The sequence below is a fragment of the Ricinus communis genome, chromosome 7, assembly GCF_019578655.1.
Source record: "Ricinus communis isolate WT05 ecotype wild-type chromosome 7, ASM1957865v1, whole genome shotgun sequence".
Taxonomy (NCBI): domain Eukaryota; kingdom Viridiplantae; phylum Streptophyta; class Magnoliopsida; order Malpighiales; family Euphorbiaceae; genus Ricinus; species Ricinus communis.
In genome coordinates this window covers 16,323,592-16,344,456 of record NC_063262.1, presented here as the reverse complement: position 1 = coordinate 16,344,456, position 20,865 = coordinate 16,323,592, and the positions used below count along the sequence as shown (strand labels likewise).

Here is a 20,865-nt window from a genome sequence, read left to right as displayed (position 1 = left end):
CAAAAAATCAGGCAAAGAATTTGAAGAACCTTTAATATACTCAATATCAAAATCAAATATTCCTAATAGTGCTTGCCATCCGGCAAAACTTGTTTTGAAATAAAATTTTAACATCCTTTTCCAAAATATTTTTGCAGCACTACAATCAATACGTAGTAAAAATGTTTTCCAACTAAATCATCTTCAAATTTTGTAATACATAAAACAATTGATAAAAGCTCTTTTTTAATAGTAGAGTATTTGGATTGGGTTTCATTCCATGCTCCAGAGTGAAATCTAACCAAAGACTCAGATTTTGATCAGTAACCTCTGTTTGAGAATACCTCCAAAACCTAAATCAGAGGCATCTGTTTCTACTATGAGAAAAGCAGTGGGATGTGGTATGGATAGACAAGGTAAATGACGAATTTTCTGTTTAATAGTTTGTACGACTCGAGTGTGTTCATGGGTCCAGGGTTTTGGATTTTTTCTAAGACGATTGAACAAAGGTTTACAGAGGATTCTAATATCCTTAAAGAAATCAGATACATAATTAAGACATCCCAAAAATCTTTGAAGTTGATTTTTGTCCTTAATTTCATCAGGAAATTTAGAAGTAAATTCCAAAACTCTTGAAATAGGTGAAACATTATTTTCAAAAATTTCATGTCCAAGAAATCTAATTTTTGTTTGACATAGTTTCATTTTAGGTGCAGAAACTACTAAACCATTTTGTTTAATTATATTGTAAAACTTATGCAAATGAGAAAAATGTTGTGCTAATGAATTTGAAAAGACTAACACATCATCAATGTAAACAATGGTAAATGATTGATGATCATGAAAAATGTCATTCATAATTCTCTGGAATTCGGATGGTGCATTTTTAATCCAAATGGCATGACATTCCATTCATAATGACCGAAAGGAACATTAAAACCAGTTTTATAACGATCCTTTTCATCTATTTGGATTTGCCAAAAGCCAGATTTCATGTCAAACTTAGAATAAATTTTTGAATCATAAAGTTTTTTCAACAAATCTCTTTTGTTAGGTAAAGGGTATCTAATCCATTCTAAAACTTTATTTAAAGGTTTATAATTTATGACAAGTCTGGGTACACCACGTTCCTTCTCGGACTGCATTATAGACATAGAAAGCGGAAGTACCTCCAAGGAGAACTAGAATTACGAATTAACCCCTTTTGTAATAATTCATCTATTTCTTTCTTACAATGATTTTCAAGTTCTGTGTTCATATGTATAGCATGTGATTTTGTTGGTATGTTATTTTGGAAAATCCTTAACATAAGGTAAAGATATCACATGTTTTTCCTATTCCAAAAGCATTTGGGACAGTGCACATAAGTCTTTAGTAAAGAGATTCTCGATATCTTTTATTTTGGCTTTTGTCACATCAAGGTCTAACTCTTCTTTAATCTTTAAAGATAAGATTTCTTTGTTTAAAAAAGCGATTTGTTTTTTCTTTTGACTAATAAGATCATTAAAAACGCAATTTTTCTTCAAAACATTTATGTCCTTTTCTTGCTCGGAGAAGATGAATTTAAAACAAATTTCTTTTCCTAATAATCTAGTTTTGATACCGTGTGTGTCAACTGTGAAAGGATAAAGTAATGCTAAAAACGGAGTTCCAAGAATAACGATGTAGGATAGATTTTTATTAGAATAAAAGAAGTGTAAAACACAATCCATCATTACAAATTTTAACTTTAGAAAGTTTATAATTTATTTGCATTCTTGAACCATCGCCAGTGATGTAATTTTTCGGTTGTTTTTCAAAAACTGTAGGTACAATTCCTTCTTGTATACAATTTTGGTCACTCGGAATCAACTAAAGCAATTGTCTCAATTTTAAAATCATTTATAAGAATTCTAACAAAAATAAACCATTTATGAAAATTTACTCGGTAATATGAGCTAAAAATTCATTAATATGAGAATCATTCGTGATTTTCAGAGGACTCAAAGTAATATCTTTATTTTTCCTATTTAGTTCCAATTTTAAAATTCTTTCTTTGAAATCTAAATTTTCATTTTTAAATTATTAATTTCTTGTTTTATATTTTTAATTTCTTCTTGTAAATCTTGAATATTAGGTGTAGAATTTCTAGAAGATTTTGAGTCAAATCTTTGAAAAATTTCTTTTAAGTTATAAGGAATAGGTTCGGATTTTTGAATTTCGTTATGCAAAACAATATCTCTTAATTTTAAAAAGTATTTTTCTCTATCGGAAGGGTCATTAATTTTGTCTACTAATTCAAAAAGATCGGAAGGGTTTCTTTTGTTAAAACATTTAAAGTTGAATTACAACAAGGACTGTACAAATTCCAGGACCTTCACATGTTTCAAAATCGGTATTTGTAGAAGATGAATCACTTAGAATATTTAAATCATTTTCTTCAAAATCACTTAAATCGAATTTTCGGGATCACCGGATAGTAAAAGATTAAGCATTTGATCTTTAAGTTTATCGGAGATGTCTAATTTATTAATTTTTCTTTCATCCTACATTTGGGATTTAAAATGACCAACACGACCACATTTGTAATGACAGGAGGACCTTTCTTTTTATTATTTTTATTTTTATTTTGAGAAATATTTTTAGATGAAGAAGGTTTTTGAAAATTCGAAGTATTTTTTCTATAATTTTTATTAGAAGATTTTCTTTTCAGATATTTTTTAGTTTTTGAGGAAGGGGCTTGAATACGTTCATAGCCATATTGAAAATGTAAATCTCCTAACTCTTTCTAGATTGTGAAAATTCATTTTTAATTTTGGCTTTTAATTTCAAATCAGTACACAAAGCTAAGCCTTCATTATTAATAAAATTAATAATTTCTCCATAGGTTAAAGTGTCATAAGGAATAGTATTTCCATAAAAATCTCTAATCTTTGTTCTAACCTTTTCAGCGAATAATTTAGGTAGACCAGCAATAAATCTTTCTTTCCAAAAACTATGGTTACAATCAGTTCTAGAGAAAACTTTTGTTAAAAAGACATCTTTGTACCAACGAAAATCTTGAAGTTTAGGACAAGTTAGATTTGAAAGAATTTGAAGATCGAATTTGATATTGATTAGGTTCACCAACAAAACATTTTGTAATAGCAAAAGTAAAGTTGCAACAAACATCTTCTTCTTCGGTTTGAATAGATGTTTGATTTTCAGTTTTTATAACTATTTTCCTAGCATTTAAAATCCTTGATTTATCTTCTAAGGAGGTGTAATTATCCCACCATCCTTTTAATTGACCCGGTGAAGCCGGATATTAACATCCGAGCTATTTTTTTATCGATATTTACAGATCCGGCTCAGACGGCATGTGCCATGGTCATTTCCTGTAACATATTTAAAATCCGATATTCGCATGGACCATCTAAGTTCCATTCATAAATGTGAATCTCCATCATATTTTGCTTGAGTAAAGCTAACTCTTTCCTCAAATAAGACATCTGGAGGAGTAGGTCTAGGATAATAATGTCTAGTCCTAGGTTTGTCAAAACCTTTATTATGGTATATTTTATTTATTTCAATTTTATCGTTAATAAATTGACTCTCTAAATTTTTAACTTCATTTTGTTCAAGATTATCAGAATTAAGTACACTAACAGAAGGTTTATCTTTTAAGGACAAACTAGCTAATTTTAAATTTATTTGGTTCAAAATATCATCTTTATCATTTAATTTAATTAATTGTTGTTCAGGAATCTCATGGGGTTGAAAAATAGGTTTCATAGGTATACCACCTGGCCTAGGTGCATGATTATTTAGGCTAGATGTCTCTATCCTATCAAGTTGTGAAGCAATTGTAAAAAGAATTTGATTTGTATAATTATTTTGATTTTGAACATTTCTAATATCTTTTAGTAAAGGGAGTTTGTCGTCATTCTCAGAGCTTATCTTTTTAAAGGGTGAAGCAATTATTTCCTGATTATGAACATTTATTTTAACTTCTTCTAAAGGTGGATGAGCGAAATAATTTGTTTATTTCCTACTGGTTGTATTCCAAGTTTTAGAAACTCTATCATTTGTAAATATTTTTAAAAGGAAATTTTATATCATTATTGTTACAATAAATTTCAAACCGGATAAAAAACGGAACATTTATCTTAATGTAATTCAAATATTCATAAAATTTCTCTTGAATAGTCTCTCTCCCCCTTTGAAAATGATTTTGAAATCATAAAACTTTTCACGATTTCTTATATGGTAATAATCGGATCGTAAAAAAGGTTTATCTATTTCAAAAGGTGTAAAAATCATATTTAAAGTTGAAAAATTTTCCATAGTTGATCTAGAAGGTGACAAAACAGGTTCATCAGAATTTTTATCTTGTTCTATATTAACAGAATCAGTGTAAAAAGGTTGAGGAATCCTATTTTCAAAATCAACTCCTTGTAAATTTGTATTAGAATTTGGAAAACGTGTTGTGTGTGTGGAAGGTCTAGAATTTTCAAAAGTAGACAATCTAGATGAAGGTACAAAAGTAGGTGAGAAACTTATTTGAACAGAACCATTTGATTGCTCTAAAATTTGTGAAACTCTAGAATTATTTTCTATAGACTGAGGCTTATTTATTTCTTGTAAATCCCAAGTTCCGGCCTGCGATAATTCATTCCATTTTAGTCTTTTGGGGACTTGTATTTTAGAATGTAAAGGATTAGCTTCAAATAAAACCGTTTCATTTCTTGTTAAAGAATGTCTTGCTCTAGGATCTATAGTTGTTGTCATTACTTTATAGTAGATCCTATAAATGACAGCTATAGATCTAGAATTTTCAGCAAAATCCATATTTTTTGTTTTAACAGTTAAAATTAAAGTGTCTAAAATATTTGAATCAAATAATGAAATTGAAAAATTTGGATAACAATTAAAATAGACAGGACCATTGGCTAAATTTGATTCAGCCATAGCCAAAAGTGAATTTGAAAAATTCAAATGTCTTGCATCTCTCAAACAAAGGAAAATAGGTATGTCTAATCCAATTCTAAATAAAGGTTTAACAGCAATTTGAACCATGCCTATATGTAAAAATTTAAATTTCTTTTTAATATGTTCATGCAATGCAGAAGACGAAAGTAAATGTAAATTTTCATGAGATTTATTTAAAGCAATAGTTTGTTCAGTTTGTTTAATAGAATAATTTTGTGCAAAATCAAAAGTTCCAATTCGATAAATGTTATTAACATTTTGTTTAGGGATGGACCAATTATGTAACTGATTTTCTATTTCTGAGATATTAGACCCTTGAACAGTAAATTCTTCAGAATTTAAATCAGAAAGAGTAGAAGAAGAAGAAGGAGAAACTATTTCTCGACTACTAAAACTGCGAAACAACGATGTCATTACCAAAGATAATAAACGAGTAAATAATGTTTAGGATAGTGGGACTACCTACCGGGACCACCCTGACTGATAATTAGGAAGACGGGCTGACCAACGGAAAACCAGGCTGACCAACGCTACCTTAAACAATATCACGAGTTTAATAACTAGGCTCTGATAAAATCTGAACCTATTCCTTATAACTTAAAAGAAATTTTTCAAAGATTTGACTCAAAATCTTCTAGAAATTCTACACCTAATATTCAAGATTTACAAGAAGAAATTAAAAATATAAAACAAGAAATTAATAATTTAAAAAATGAAAATTATTTTTATTCAATGAATTAAAAATATAATACTATTCAAAATAATTTACTGAATCATTAGTCATGCCTTTTATTATTTATTTTTTAATGAGTGATCATTCGACTTTTTTTTTTAATGCGGAATAAAAAATGGTGTCATTTTGGTAAAGGTGAATCATAAAAAGTGAAAGTAAGTTAAAAAGAAAAAAAAAGGCAAACTAGACAAGATCATCTCTAAGGTAAATTTTATATTTGTTAGTCTTATAATATAAAGAGTCATTCCACAAAATAAAATCTCAAGACGCAATTTTTATTTAAATTAAAATAAGATTACAATTTATTTTAATTTTAAATAAATAATTATGAATTTTTATGCATTATGTTACTTGATATTTATATTTTATCTATTTATATTTAAGCTTTTTGTAAAATAATTTAGTTAATAACCAAGTTAATGGGTTTTTTTTTTGAAACCACCAAATTCAAGAATTTAATCACTGAAAAAAGTAATTTACTTATTAAATTTAAAATAGAATATCAAACTCAAGGGATCAAATTAAATATATTTTACATATTAGTCATTTGATAAGATTAATTAACTAAAAATATTTTAAGTATAAATAAAACGACCATTAAATTTAAATTTTAAACAAGAAGTATGAAAGTGTTACTTTAATAATTTACCGTAATGTACTCTTACTTTTATATAAGAATAATTTACTTTTGCATCTCGAGTCTCGAGATCTGCTTTATAAACTGAGCAATGATAGCGCACACCAGGAAACAAGACAAGAACATGAGTAGGATAGCATGTGAACAAGCTATCCTAACCTGCAGTTCACGTGAAAGTATTCTTGTTTTACACTAAACACATCCGAATATGATCATGGCTTATGGGGTTATATATGGGTGCATGGATACATGAAGAACCCATTAAAGTGTAGCTCATTTAGCACTTGGAAGCCATACATAACCTGCAGTGGAGAAAGAGCTAAGCCCTGAACAGCCCTGAACAAACATGGAGAAGAGATTCTTTGGGGTTTTCTTGCTGCTGCTCATTGTCTTGGCATCTCGTAAGATAGCAACAGCATTTTCAAGTTTCTTTTCTCATTTTTGTTTTGTATCCAGGAGATTGACAGATTATTGTTGTTATCATTAGTATTACTATTCTGATGTGTCTATTATTGGCAGAAGAGGCGATCGTACCAACTGAGGCTAGGGTCTGTGAATCACAGAGCCATTATTTTAAGGGACCATGCCTGAGAGACCACAACTGTGCCATGGTGTGTAGGAATGAAGCTTTCTCCGGTGGACGGTGCAAAGGAGTCCGTCGCCGCTGTTTTTGCACTAAGCTTTGTTAATTGATGTGCAATTACATATGCAACAACCTAACAGCCACTCTTTTTAGCTAGGACTGAGAGGCTGTTAGGAGTAAAACTCGAAAATAATTTATGCTCTGTGTTGCTTTATGAATTTAAGACAGTTTCAGCTGCTATTTTTCGTAATTCACTTTTGAAAATTGTTATGAATCAGAAAATATTGCTTGGTAGACCAAGCATGATTTACTTCTCAATTCTTTTTTTGTCTTTCATTTTCCGTTTTCTATATCAGATTTCAAGAGATGATGTTCAGAAAATGAATCCTTCTAGCATGCACCCCATATATTTTACACTGGAAATTTCGACATGTTATAATATGTAAAAAGAAGGTAAACTTTAACCTGTTGGATAAATTTTCAAGTTAATGGGTCCTTTCACTTATTAAATTTGAAACATGTGGTAAATTTCTTTAATGTTTTGGGCTCAATTTAAATGAATAAATTTGAACCTATTAAATGAGATGTTATGTGCTCAACTTAAGTGATTAATTTTGAGGTCATTGAGTTAAAAAAGATTTTGAGCTTATTATATGTTAAGTTATAGATTCAATTTAAGTAATTAATTTTGGACGTATTAAATTATACATGAATTTATAAATGATTAAATTAAATGGGATAAAAATAGTTTATTTCATATTCAAATTAAATTACAATAGAGTATAAATTTATTCAATTAGTTATTTTTATTTATTTTATAATTATGGAAATTTAGTTTTTTAAATTTTTGTAAACATGAAAAAATTATGTTATGAAATATAATATAAAAAAGAGATATATGAAGTTGAGTTAATAAATCTTGCTAAAGATTTGACCTACAAATCTTACTAAAAATAAAATAGGACAATTTAATTTTTAAATAACTTTTATGTGTTATAAATGAAAAGAAAAAGGCAATTTAGATTGGATATAATATCTTTGCATGGCCAAAATCTTTGTTTGAATTTAAGGCATGTACACTCCTATTAATAGTGAATTCCAGTTTGAATTTAAGGCATGTACCCTTCTTAATAGTTAATTCTATTACATTATCTAAAATTTGGCTTAGTTAATTGTGTAACACCGTATCATAATAGCAGCAGTAATAATAATAATAATAATAATAATAATAATAATAATAATAATAATAATAATAATAATAATAAAAGTATAACTTTTATAAATTAATATATATGACTAGAGTCGCATAGTTTTATTTTAAATTGGATGATTTATAAAAAGATTTTTAATGCTAGATAAAAATAAAAAAAATCTATTAAACTATATTAAATTGGTTTGGTTTTCAACTAATTAATTAAGTAAGACATATAAAGGGATAATTACTTTCTATAAATGTCACACACTATATTTTCTAAATTCACACACACATATATATATATATATATATATATATATATATATATATATAATATATTTATATATAATTAAAAACATATAATTAGACTTAAGTTCCTGAAACTAAATAATAATATATCTATAAATCAGAGGTAAAATAGTAGAAATGATGATTTATTTTAATAAGGTGATTTTATAATGTTATTTATATAATATGAGATTATAATTTATAAATTAGTAGGTGAATTGCAATTTTGGGGCCATATTATTTTAAGAAATGATCTAAATATATAGAACCTAATTGAGGAGTAAATTTAGTATTTATAATGCCTCATGATAGTAATAATTTAAGTGTTTAAATTTATATTGCATTGATTTATTAAATTACTGAGTTACTAGGATTAAATTAATATCTAATTTTACAAGGGGAGTTAAAAGTAAAATTTGATTTAAAATATGATTTAAATGAAAAAATATCATCTATGGTATTTCTATCAATATTTGTGTCGGTACAAACACTATGGTAATATTGTAATTAAGGACAGAGATAAATAAGTAATTTTATATTTATAATAATTTTAATTTGGCCCAATGATATCAACAAGGGGCTTAATTGAATCAACAAATGCAACCTGGAGTGTTTAATCAGAATTTTCCAGGGGTAAATGTTATAGGGAAATAAAAGGAGGGGTTAAATGGGTATATGGGTAAGAAAAGGAAAGAAAAGAAAGAAAGAAAGAGAAAGGGACGAAGAAAAAGATAGAGGACAGGGAGTGCGGCTGTCATTAATGAGGCGGTTTGAGGCGTGGTGGCACGACTGGTGAAGGAGTAGACACCGATGAGCTCGATGGAGGAGATGGCAGCAGTTAGGTGGCGGAAAACGTCAAGGAAAGACAACAAATTTTAGACACTGTTCATGGCTTTTCGGCAACAACAACCACTGATTTCGGTGGCGATCAACTCATTTGAGAATGGGCTTTCATATGGGGGAACAATATTGACAAAGGTGGCTGGAGAGGAGAGTTTCGATGAAGGAAAGATTGTGAAGGCAGCTCGCTTTTTGGACACTTCTGGCCATTTTCGGCAAGGTTAGGCTGATCAAAGCTCACCAACGGACTCTCCTTGTCACAAGCTTTCTAATGACACCGATTTCATACCCGATCAGACTTTGTTAGAAATCAACAGTTGAGAATTGTCGGTGAGATTTTGAGATGATCTGAAACTGGATCAAAGAAATAGAAGATGAATTCATTCTCTACGAATTATTTCGAGTTTTAGGCACCTCGGATTGTCGATCGGACTCTTGGAGGCTTTGGGTAAATCTTTTAGCCTGTTAATTTTAAAAATTATTAATTAAAAGTTATATCAGTATTAATTGGAAAAAAATGATTTAAGGTATATATGTAAGTATTTTTAAGAAATAAAATATGTGTTAATGAAATGGAGTAAATTTTGAGTATTGTGATAATTTTATAAAACTCTACACTTAGTTGCTTTATAAATGTTAATAAGGTGAAGCTAATTAATTAGAATATAAGATTTAGAGGGTCAATAAGCGATAGCCAGAATTTTCATAAATTAGATTTTAATTAGGTGATTAGTCTATAATTAAATTTGATTGTGTTAATATTGAGTAAATGATATGTGATAAAAAATATCATATTTTGTTAGAATAAATAAATGTAGTAAATTTAAATTTAATTGATTAGAAAAAATAGGTGGAATTAATATTAGCTATATGATATTAAGATTTTTGGACTGAAATAATTAGTTTGGTTATGATGTTTGATATGTGAGGTAAGTCAGTTATTATTTTTGAATACTCGAGATTAATTATAATAGCAAGTGAATAAATATAATATTAAAAATAAATAAATAGAAATAATAATAATTATTAATTTAGTTATTGATCAATATAGAGGAAAGTAAATATAATGAAAATTCTTGTGCTGAAAAAGTATCTAGATAGGGTATAAGTAATTTTTGAGTAGTTGTGGATGATAAATTGTTTTGATCAGTGAGAGATTGAATCTAGTAAAATTATTGGAGGTCTCATATGGAAATTATTATGAGATATGTTGTGTGAATTTTCTTGTAGGTTTTGGATCCGTTTTTATAAAGAAAATTAGTATGTATTATAGGGGAAGTGTTGTCGAATTTCTGGTATAATTTATTAATTGGAATAGAAAGGGAATAACTAGAATTATGCTAGAGTAGAATTAGATTTTAGTGATAAATGTTGGTCAAGGATTATTAGAAATAGAATTTAATATTTATTTCTAAAATATGTTTATGCGTGAATTTTAGGATTGTGCGTTCAGATAGCAATTCGGAGGAAATTAATAGAAAATTGAGTGAAGGTACAGTCGGTTAGGTCCTGCATACCAGATGAGTAGATAAACTTAAAACATTGTATTTTTGAGTAATATATCATTTATAATAATATTCCTATGAATTGTTGAAATGTTTCTATGGAAAGTTACTTAGTTTAAATGCATTTCTGAACCAAATTATTTTCTATAAAAATTTAGGAATAGAGAATGGTTTTTAAATTTTATCTTATAAATGAATATAAATTTACATAACCGGATAAATGGATATACACTTATTTATGTGACCTATAAAATCACACATTAGATGTTGGGTGTAATCAGATGATACTTTCTTTGGGACATCGCTTAGTATACACATTGCTTTTGGGCGTATGCTAGATGGTGTCTTTTGGGGGATTTGTCTTTTAGGGGATTAATGTATGCTTTTGGGGCATATGCTGGATAAATCGGATGATTCTTTCTTTAATTATTTTTGTAAATTTCTTTTGCCCAACTAAAATATTTTTTCATTAAATATTTATATTCAGAATAATAACAATATTTTTATCTAGTAGAAAAGTATTCAAGGATAACATAATATGGTATGAATTTTATTTAAATCCTTGTTTGTTCCCCTTTTTTATTTTTTTATTCTCTCACTGAGTCTTACTCATTCCTATTTCCCATTAGTTTTATGTAGGATATTTAAGAGTTAGTTCAGGATTAAAGCATTAGTTTTATGTAGGATATTTAAGAGTTAGTTCAGGATTAAAGCAGTAATAGTTAGAGCTTCAAGCTGCTAAACTCTATAGTCTGAAAAAGAGAAGATTGAGAATTGGCAAATTAGATAGTTAGGCCCAGTTCGGGCAGGGACATCACAAATTGACTCATTCAAAAAGGTTCTCTATATTTATTTTATTTTTATCAAATTGGAGAAAACCTTATTTTTGTAATGAAAACATTAATGAGAGTAAAGTAGAAAAGTCTGAATATTATGAAATTAGAGAGGAAATGCTTGAAATTTGAGTAAATAACCGAATGCTTGGTCATGTAATTGGAGAGGGAATGCTTGTAACTGAGTAAATAAATATGAACCTCTTCTTGACTTATTACAATAGGATCTTATTCCAACAATAGTGATTTTGTATTACACCTAGAATTAATGGTGATTTGATATAACCAAAGGTAATGGTAATTCATATAACCAGGGACTATAATTTGTTAGGTTATTTTTTAATGACTTATATTTAAATTAGTAATATCCATATTTGATTAAAAAATATTTTATTTACAAATTGCAGATAGAAATTTTGTATTTATGCATAAGATGAGCAAGATATGTTTCAATATCCACAATTTTGTAATAGTAGGAGAGAACCACATTTATATGGGTGCACTATTATAATAAAAGAAAAATATAAAAAATAAATATAGAAGGTATAACTAGAAAAGGTAATTGGAGCTATTGATCTATAAAATCGCTTCTCAATCTATTTATTAATCCCAAGATTTTGTATGTGCTTTTAATGATGCAAAACATTATTATTACTAACAATTTTGTGTAATATTGTTGTTTTTAATAGGTATTCCAAGATGAAGATCAAGATAAAATCATGAAGTAATAAAAATCACGACTACAAAAAAGAGCAAAAATAGTCCAGTAGAGGTTGCGACCACGACAAGGATTTTTTGACAATGAAATTCGTGCTGACAGTACATTTAATGACGCTTTTATAGTTGTTAGAGAAATTTGAGCTAACTAATTTTTGTAACTGCTGTATGGAGGAAAAACACTATAAATACTCACTTGGAACATTAAATTGAAGGTTTTTAAGCTCTCAAAAGATAAAATACAAGTGGAAAACATCTTCTTACATCTTTGAGCATAGAATTCATCATCAAATCTTCTTGTGTTTCATTTGTCAGGTTGAAATACTTTTGTTTGAGGGTTGTAAGTTCACTCTACTTTTTACTATTGAGTTATATTTGTAAGAGTGAACTTGATTTCTTTCTTCTCTAAATTATTCTCTATTGTAAGGGTTTGAGTGTGAGCCATTAAATATTTGGATTTGAAGTTTTGGGTGTTAGTCATAGAAAAGTACTTGGTTTGAGTGTGAGCAATAAAACACTTGAATTTGAAGGTTTGAGTGTTAGCCTTTGAAAAATATTTGGATTTGAGTATTAGCCATAAAAAAACACTTAGGTTCGAGTGTTAGCCATCACAACACTTGTAAGAAGTTTGAATGTGAGCTTGAAAATATTTGAGTTTGATCTTGCACCCGTAAAAAGATCATTGATAGTGGAAATCTCAACTGAAGCTTGAGGAGTGGATGTAGGCAAGGAGTTGGTTGAACCACTATAAATCTTGTGTTTGAATCTCTCTTTCTTACACTTTTATATTTTTTATATTTATATTTGCTATATGTTTTAATTTATTCTTGCATTCTATATTGAGAATTGTTCAATTGCTTTGATTATTTGCTTATGCAAATATTGGTTTTAATACTCAAGCTTTTCAAAGTAAAAGTTTTTAATTAAAATTGATTTTTGTAAACAACCAATTCACCCCCTCTTAGTTGCCATAAGGTATTTTACTATTGATTCCAATAAATCATATTCAACTCTTGTAGTATTTAAAATAAAAAAATTATTGTAAACTTGCTCCCTAGGATTTAAACTCAGGTCACTATAGTGATTGTATAGTCTGCCACTAAAGTAGTGCTTAATTCTGTTAAGTTATAGCAACACACACACACACACACACACACACACACACACACACATATATATATATATATATATATATATATATATATAAGCTGGAATGCCTTTATAGAGGAGACTACCCGAGGAATCGAAAATTACTAACGATGTATAGCGCAGCTTGTGCCAGGATTACTGTCGATTTTTCCCATGTGGTGTTGAACTTTGCCCCCATATGCTAGCTGCTAGGCTGGACCACCTCGAATGGCGTGAGCCGCATGCGGGGACACCCGCACGTACGGTTTTTAGGGGGATCTGGTCGAAAGACCGGCCGACGCCCACCCGGGGATCAAGAGACGGATAAGGGGGGAATGGCCTATCAATCATTGGTGGACCTTCCCTTGAACGGTCACGGAGCTCTCCAAGAGCCGAAACGGCCTCTATTCCTTCAACAACAATATATATATATATGTAACTATGATATTATTTGAAAAAAACAATAATTTTGTTGTAAGTTAGCTCTTTAGGGTTCGAATTCAAATCTCCATAGTTATTTATTGTACATTTGCCATTAATATAGTGGTTTAAATTTGATAATTCATACAACTCAATGAAAAATATAATAAAATTTAACTATTAGATCTTAATAGTAATTGCTCTAAAGGATTTCATCATATTTGAATAATAAAGAAAGCATCAAAACACCTTTAAACATAAAATTGTCAAAACCTCTACTAATAGGTACTAAAATAAAATATAATATCGTAACAATAAAATGTTTAATAAGGATGTTGAGCTTAGAAATAATTGTTGGGCCAAAAAATAAACGGAAAGCCCAAAAGATCAAAATCTATAATTATTTAAATAATTAATCAGATTAATTTAATTAGGTTAACTAAATTAATTGTTTGGATAGTGGGAGGTTAACAAAGGCACGTGAAAAAGGAGTAGTGGAAAGAGAAGAGAGTCAGTTACTCCCATTTCCCAAAGAAGCAGGAGATAATGGGTCCTGAAGGCACACAACATGGGGAAAGATACTTAAGTAAACTGAAACATATGGATCTCTATAAAAAAGAGCAAGGCAACATCCAAGAAAAAAAAAGGATCGACATCAACAACACTACTGCAAAACTCAAATATCTCAAACACAATTTCTCTGCAAATACTTTTAGTTTCCAGCAAGTTTTATTTTTTAATCATTTCCTTGTCCTTATGTTTATTTCAAACATCAATTTAATACAAGTTTTCAGCTCATCCTAAACATTCAATGTTTATACAATTCCCTAGCAAACTAAATACCAATCATTTACTATTTAATTGATTTTTGTGGTGCCTTGAGGATCTAAGCAAATTGTGGTAAAAGAGCTTAGGAATTCACAATTACTCTGATTATAGAAGTCAAAGCGCAATTCAGTTTTAATGGTTCTTGTACCTTACACATGTGGCACGCTCAACATTCAATTTTTCACTAAACATAATTTAGCACGCTCGGTGGAACTAGTGCTTATGGCACTTAAAATAAGAAGCATTACTGGAAAGGACATCATGGGGTCCCAGGATGCCAGTTACTGCTGATGAAGCAGGACAAAAGGCCTTGTTCCTCACATTATGGAGCAGATTGAAAAGAACATGGTGCTTCAAGATGTCCAATCACGTGAGGCACTTATCCCTCTAACAGGAAATGCTGTTGTTGGAGAAGAAGGTGAAATATTACCTTTAGTTCAAATTGAGGAATGAAAATCCTATGATTGATGTTTTCAGAATGCAAGTAGAGGTTGCTCAAAAGTATATGGAGGAAGCTCATAATAAACTCATAAAGAGCTAGAGGAAGTCAACCCTTGAACACATAGCTGGGTTTATCATATAGTGTGGTGAACTGGCTAATTATGAAAATTTTATAAATTTCAAATTGAGGTTATTTTCAAATTCTTTAATTGGTGCTGCATTCACATGGTACGCTACTCTCCCTAAGAATTTTATTCTAACTTGGCAGGAAATGGAGAGATAGTTCCATTCTCAGTTCTTCAGGGTTGAACCTGAAGTATGCATTATTGAATTGTCCAGGATAACTCAAAGGGTAGGGGAGACTACCAATCTCTTCATTGCCAGGTTTAAAAAGATGAGGAATAGATGCAAAATTTTCTTACTTGAGATAAAATTTATGAAGATGGCACAAAGAGGATTAGATATTGAACTGAGAAAGAAATTTCAAGGAATGGAGTCTTGGGATTTTTACGAGCTCGCAGCAAAAGTGGCTGAATACGAAGAACTATTCAAAGAAGAAAATCAAAAGAAGAAATCTAATATGGGGACGTACTATCAGGATATCAATTCTCCAGAAGTAGCAGTAGCAGATTTCTGTAATACAGGAAGTTTTTGCCCATCTTTGGTGAAGAAGGTCCCTGAGACTTGGAAAAAATCCTACGCTAGTAATGCATCTCCACAGTATACGTTTGATGTCTCTAAGATTGAAGAGATATTTGATTTCTTACTCAATGAGAAATTCATCAAGCTTCCACCAGATCATAAGTTTCCTCTTAAAGAAGAGATTAAGGGAAAGGACTACTATAAGTATTATAATATTGTTAATTATGCAACTAACTCCTATTGGGCTTTCAAGAATATGGTTCAAGACATGATTAATAAAGGAATCCTAAAATTACAAGAGAAAAAGGAGGCCATGCTTATTGATGAAGATCCTTTCCCACCTGTAGCTTCAATCAACACTACAGTGTTTGATCTAAGAACCTTGTTAAATAGAAAGGCAGAGCAAAAGAAGGGAAGGAAGGTGGAGGTTCAACCCAAGAAAGGTGTTTGATAAAGTTTGGGCTCCTAAGAGGTTTTTACCCATCAAAGAGAATCAAGAAGTAAAGAGATTTTTTGTTTTACCCCTTTTTCCAAAGAGCTTCAGAAGAGAATGCCATTTTCTTCTCAAAGTCTAAAGTTTCAAGGGGACAAGCCAGGTTTATTGTACCACCTAGAGTGCAACCAAGTTATTAGTGGTATAGGTTGCAGCACGAAAAGTTCCCCGAGGTATCGTTGACAAGACTTAGAAAAGAAGAATACAGAGACAGAAGGCTGAGGAAAAAAGAAAACAGGGAATAATGGAGACTCCAAGCAAAGGAAAATCTAAATTCTGCAGAAAGGCCACTAAAGATATAGGTAACTCTGATGAGGATGATGATTTGTTATCTTCTATTGGGAGTTCTGATGATAACATGCAGGAAGATCAATTGATGTAAGGCACCTTTGTATTAGGAGGGTCCCTACCCCTTATGGGTGTGCTATTACTACTGGAAGTAAGACTTCATCATCCGCTTTCTTTGTTGTAAATTCTTCTCCTAGTTACAATGTTTTATTGGGGAGAGATTGGATTCATGCCAATTGGTGTGTACCATCTTCCTTCACCAATTTTTACTTTTTTAGAAGGGCAATGATGTGGAGGTGGTATGGGCGGATAGAAAACCTTTTTTTACTTGTTCAGATGCAATAGAAGCCAAAATTTATGATTTAGATTTTGGGCCAATTAGATTCACAGGAAGAAAAAAGAATGGAGATCCTAAACATGTTTATATGTGCAGAGAAGAAATTGACAGCCAGATTAAAGCACTTCTCAAACCCACAACCATCGTAACCCCACATGCTGATGTCTCAGTCCATCATAGAGAAGATTGATGACTGAGCACTCTAATGAGGAGTTGGCGGCAGCTGTAGCCACTATATTTAAAAAGCAACAATTTCTGAGAAACTTGAGTTGGTTCTCAAGAGGTGGATGGAGCTGAGGTAATCTTTAAGAAAGAACCAAAATTTGATGTAGACGATTAGCAATGGCATCCCAAAAACTTGAAGATGTGAAACCAGGAGTACATGATCCTCTAAAGGAAGTTAACCTTGGTACCTCATAAGAACCAAGGGTGATGTACATTAGCACATTATTACTAGAAGATTTGAGAAAAGAAATTATAGAGACTCTACATGAGTTCAAAGATTGTTTTACATGGAGCTATGAAGAAATGCCTGGATTGAGCAGGAGCTTGGTAGAGCATCGCCTTCCAATCAAGGAAGAATTTAAGCCATATCAACAACCAGCCAGGAGAATGTCTAAAGAAATCAAACTCAGGGTAAAGGATGAAATTGAGAAATTGCTAAAAGCAAGCTTCATTAGACCACAAGGTATTCCTAGTGGCTTTCCAATATTGTGCCTGTTATGAAGAAGAATCAAAAGCTACAGGTATATGTTGACTTTAGAAATTTAAATACAACAACTCCTAAGGATATATGTATGTAATGTCTATAGTAGACATGCTAGTTGATGCTACTACTACTTATAAAATATTATCTCTTATGGATGGTTATTTAGGTTATAATCATATTTTAATTACTGTAGATAATGTTACTAAAACTGCTTTTAGATGTCCAGGACCAATAGGGACATTTAAATGCTTGTTATGCCCTTTGGATTAAAAAATGCAGGTGCCACTTATCAAAAGGCCATGAATGCCATTTTTCATGATATGCTAGGTCATCATATGGAAGTTTATATTGATGACATAGTAGTAAAGTCTAAAAAAGCTACTGACCACGTGAAGCACCTAAAGAAAAGCTCTCGGAGGATAAGAGAGCACAGACTAAAGTTGAACCCATTGAAATGTGCTTTTGGAGTTTAGGCAGGAAAGTTTCTAGGTTCTCTGGTGCATCAACGAGGAGTGGAGGTAGACAAAAATAAAGCCTAGGCAATTATTAAAGCAAAACCTCCACAAAGATTTTTGGGCCAAGTAAATTATTTAAGGAGATTTATTTCTAACTTGGAAATAAAAACCAAAGAATTCTCAAACTTATTGAGATTGAAGCAAGTAGAAGAGTTCAAATGGGAGGATCACCATCAAAAGGCGTTTGAAAGAATCACAGAATACTTTGACAAAACTGACGGTCTTAATGCCTCCGAGAGATGGATTTCCACTTAAGTTATATTTGTCAGCTGCAAATAAATCTATAGGTTGTTTGTTAGCAGAAAACAACTCTATGGGTCACGAGCAGGCTATTTACTATTAAGTAGGTTTTTAACTCCTATTGAGATCAAATATTCACTAATTGAGAAAGCTTGTTTGGCACTTTATTTTGCTTGTACAAAGTTAAGACATTTTCTCCTTAAATCAAGGGTGTACGTATTATCTCAAATAGACTTGGTAAAATACATGCTCAGCAAGCCACTTATCACAGGGAAAATAGGTAAATGGTCTTTAGCTTTAACTGAATTTTAATTTTTTTTATTTTCCTCAAAAATCTATGAGAGGACAGGCATTGGTTGATTTTCTGGCTGACCACCCGTCCTTAAAGTTTGGAGAAAGTAAATAGCAAGAATTTCCAATGAATAACATGGAGGTCCAAACATGGATACTAAAATTTGATGGATCAAGCACAGAAAATCTGCAGGGGCAGGAGTCATCATAACATCACCAAATGAACAAAAATAGCATTATCATTCAATTTAGCATTTGATTGTACCGGCAACCAAGCTAAGTGTAAGGCGCTCGTGATTGGGTTGGAAATTCTATAGGAGCTAAGAGCAAAAGAAGTCATGGTGATTGGAGACTCTCAACTAGTCCTTAAATAATTATTAAGAGAGTATAAATGTAGTAGTTAATCTTTAGCTCCTTATTTTACTACTGCTACTCAAATTATTGATTCATTTAAGAAAGTTTCTTTCTTACATATACTTAGAGAAGAAAATTAGGAAGCAGTTGAACTAGCTTAGATAGCCTCAGACATCAAGATGAGTGAAGAGCTTACTAATAAATTAATTGTGGTAGAAAAAAGAATGCATCCCTTAATAGTTGAGAGAGGAATTAACGTGGAAACTTTTAGTTTGGATGCAAGAATTGTTAAAGACTGGAGGAGTGATTTAAAGAAATATCTTAAGTGTGCTAGAAAGAAAATGCCTCACAAGATAAAGATGCAAGCTCAGAATTATGTCTTGTTAGAAGAGGAATTCTACAGGAGAGGTCATGATGGGTTGTTGCTTAGATGCCTAGGATTCCCAGATGCAATAGAGGTGATGAAACAAGTACAGGAAGGCATCTGTGGAGCACATCAAGCGGGGTGATAATGAGATGGATAATTAGGAGACATGGCCACTTTTGGCCAACTTTCTTAAAAGATTGTATAAACTATACAAAAGGGTGTCAACAGTGTCAGAAGCATAGAGACATTTAGAAAGCTCCAGGGAATGAACTACATTCAATTTTCAAGCCATGACCATTCAAAAGATGGGCCATCGATTGAATAGGTAAAATTTACCCAGCTTCATCTAAGGGTCATAGTTTCATTATTATGGCAACTGATTTTTTTACCAAATGGGTGGAGGCAATTCCTATGAAGAAAGTAGAGCAAAGGGATGTGATTCAATTCATAAAAGAACATGGTATTCATAGATTTGGCATCCCACAGTCCATCACTACTGATCAATTAACGATGTTCACTAGGGAAGACATGAAAGAATTTGTAAAAGATTATAGGATAAAAGTAATCAAGTCTACCCCATTCTATGCACAGGCCAATGGACAAGCAGAGGCATCAAATAAAATCCTCATTAGAATTTTGGAGAAAATGTTAGAAGATAATCTAAGGGACTGGCCAAGAATTCTTTTTGAAACCCTATGGGCTTATAGGACATCCAAAAGAAGTTCTACAAGTATGAGTCCATTTTTCCTCACTTATGGTCATGATGTTGTGTTGCCTATGGAAATAGTAGTGCCTTCATTAAGAGTAGTAAAACAGAATGCTCTTCAGCCTTTGTAATATAATGAAGCCATGATGATGGAATTAGAACAAGTAGATGAAGAAAGAATGCAGGCTCTCAATAATTTAATTGCCCAGAAAAAGAGGGTAGTCCAACTGTACAACAAAAGAGTGAAGAAAAAGTCATTTGCTAAAGGAGATTTAGTTTGGAAAATAATATTACCAGTGGGAATGAAGGATAGTGAGTTGGGCAAATGGTCTCCAAATTAGGAAGGACCATTTAAAATTCATAAGGTATTAGTAGGCAATGCGTATTGGTTGTCTAATTTAAAAGACGAACCTCATAGAAGATACATCAACGATAAATATTTAAAAAAGTATTTTCCTACCATGTGGGAGATAATGGGAAAGGAGGAAATTGGGATGTAAAGCCAATCCACGGCTTGGGGATTTGAAATAATATTTTCAGTTGTTTAGAGAATTGCAAGGCTAAAATATGGCCATTCTTTTGCTTAATCTATTTAGGCTTTAGTTTGTTTTTTGTCTTATTTTGTAAGTCAGCTTTAGAGCCATTGAAAATGAATGAAAGTAGGCCTTATGGCCACTTATTCTATTCTCACTGTTTATCATATTTGTGTTTATCATATTTTTAGTTAATAAGAATATGGAGATATACAACAAACACATGGCTGCAAGATGAAAAGTGGCTGTATGAAATGAATGGCTGCATGATGCAGATGATATGGCTGTAATGCAAGTACGTGAAAGGAAAAGT

At 30.9% G+C, this 20,865-nt stretch overlaps 2 protein-coding genes, 1 long non-coding RNA gene and 1 other non-coding gene across 4 annotated transcripts; all 4 read left to right on the top strand.

Annotated features, from left to right (window-relative positions):
* Positions 1-6,411: 6,411 nt before the first annotated feature.
* On the top strand, positions 6,412-7,200 carry LOC8287605. Its single transcript, XR_007216567.1, has 2 exons — positions 6,412-6,700; positions 6,819-7,200. It is a non-coding gene; the product is annotated as an uncharacterized LOC8287605 (transcript).
* Positions 7,201-8,851: 1,651 nt separating this feature from the next.
* LOC125370500 lies at positions 8,852-13,697 on the top strand. Its single transcript, XR_007216532.1, has 2 exons — positions 8,852-9,653; positions 12,233-13,697. It is a non-coding gene; the product is annotated as an uncharacterized LOC125370500 (long non-coding RNA).
* A 2,759-nt stretch (positions 13,698-16,456) lies between these two features.
* On the top strand, positions 16,457-18,019 carry LOC8287607. The gene is made up of 3 exons (XM_015715564.1): positions 16,457-16,590; positions 17,383-17,525; positions 17,826-18,019. The coding sequence occupies exons 1-3, from the start codon at positions 16,457-16,459 to the stop codon at positions 18,017-18,019; spliced, it is 471 nt and encodes a 156-aa protein (XP_015571050.1).
* Positions 18,020-19,682: 1,663 nt separating this feature from the next.
* Positions 19,683-20,150, top strand: LOC107260821. The gene has a single exon (XM_015715565.1). It carries the CDS (start codon positions 19,683-19,685, stop codon positions 20,148-20,150), a length of 468 nt encoding a protein of 155 aa, XP_015571051.1.
* Positions 20,151-20,865: the final 715 nt, after the last annotated feature.

Bases quoted from the DNA above. Each gene is read 5' to 3' on its own strand.
- LOC8287607 (XM_015715564.1), top strand. From the start codon at position 16,457: ATGGAGACTCCAAGCAAAGGAAAATCTAAATTCTGCAGAAAGGCCACT. The intron at 16,591-17,382 runs GTAAGGCACCTT...TGGATTGAGCAG, and splicing joins ATGCAGGAAGATCAATTGAT to GAGCTTGGTAGAGCATCGCC. The intron at 17,526-17,825 runs GTATTCCTAGTG...TAAAAAATGCAG, and splicing joins AAGCTTCATTAGACCACAAG to GTGCCACTTATCAAAAGGCC.
- LOC107260821 (XM_015715565.1), top strand. From the start codon at position 19,683: ATGGCAACTGATTTTTTTACCAAATGGGTGGAGGCAATTCCTATGAAG.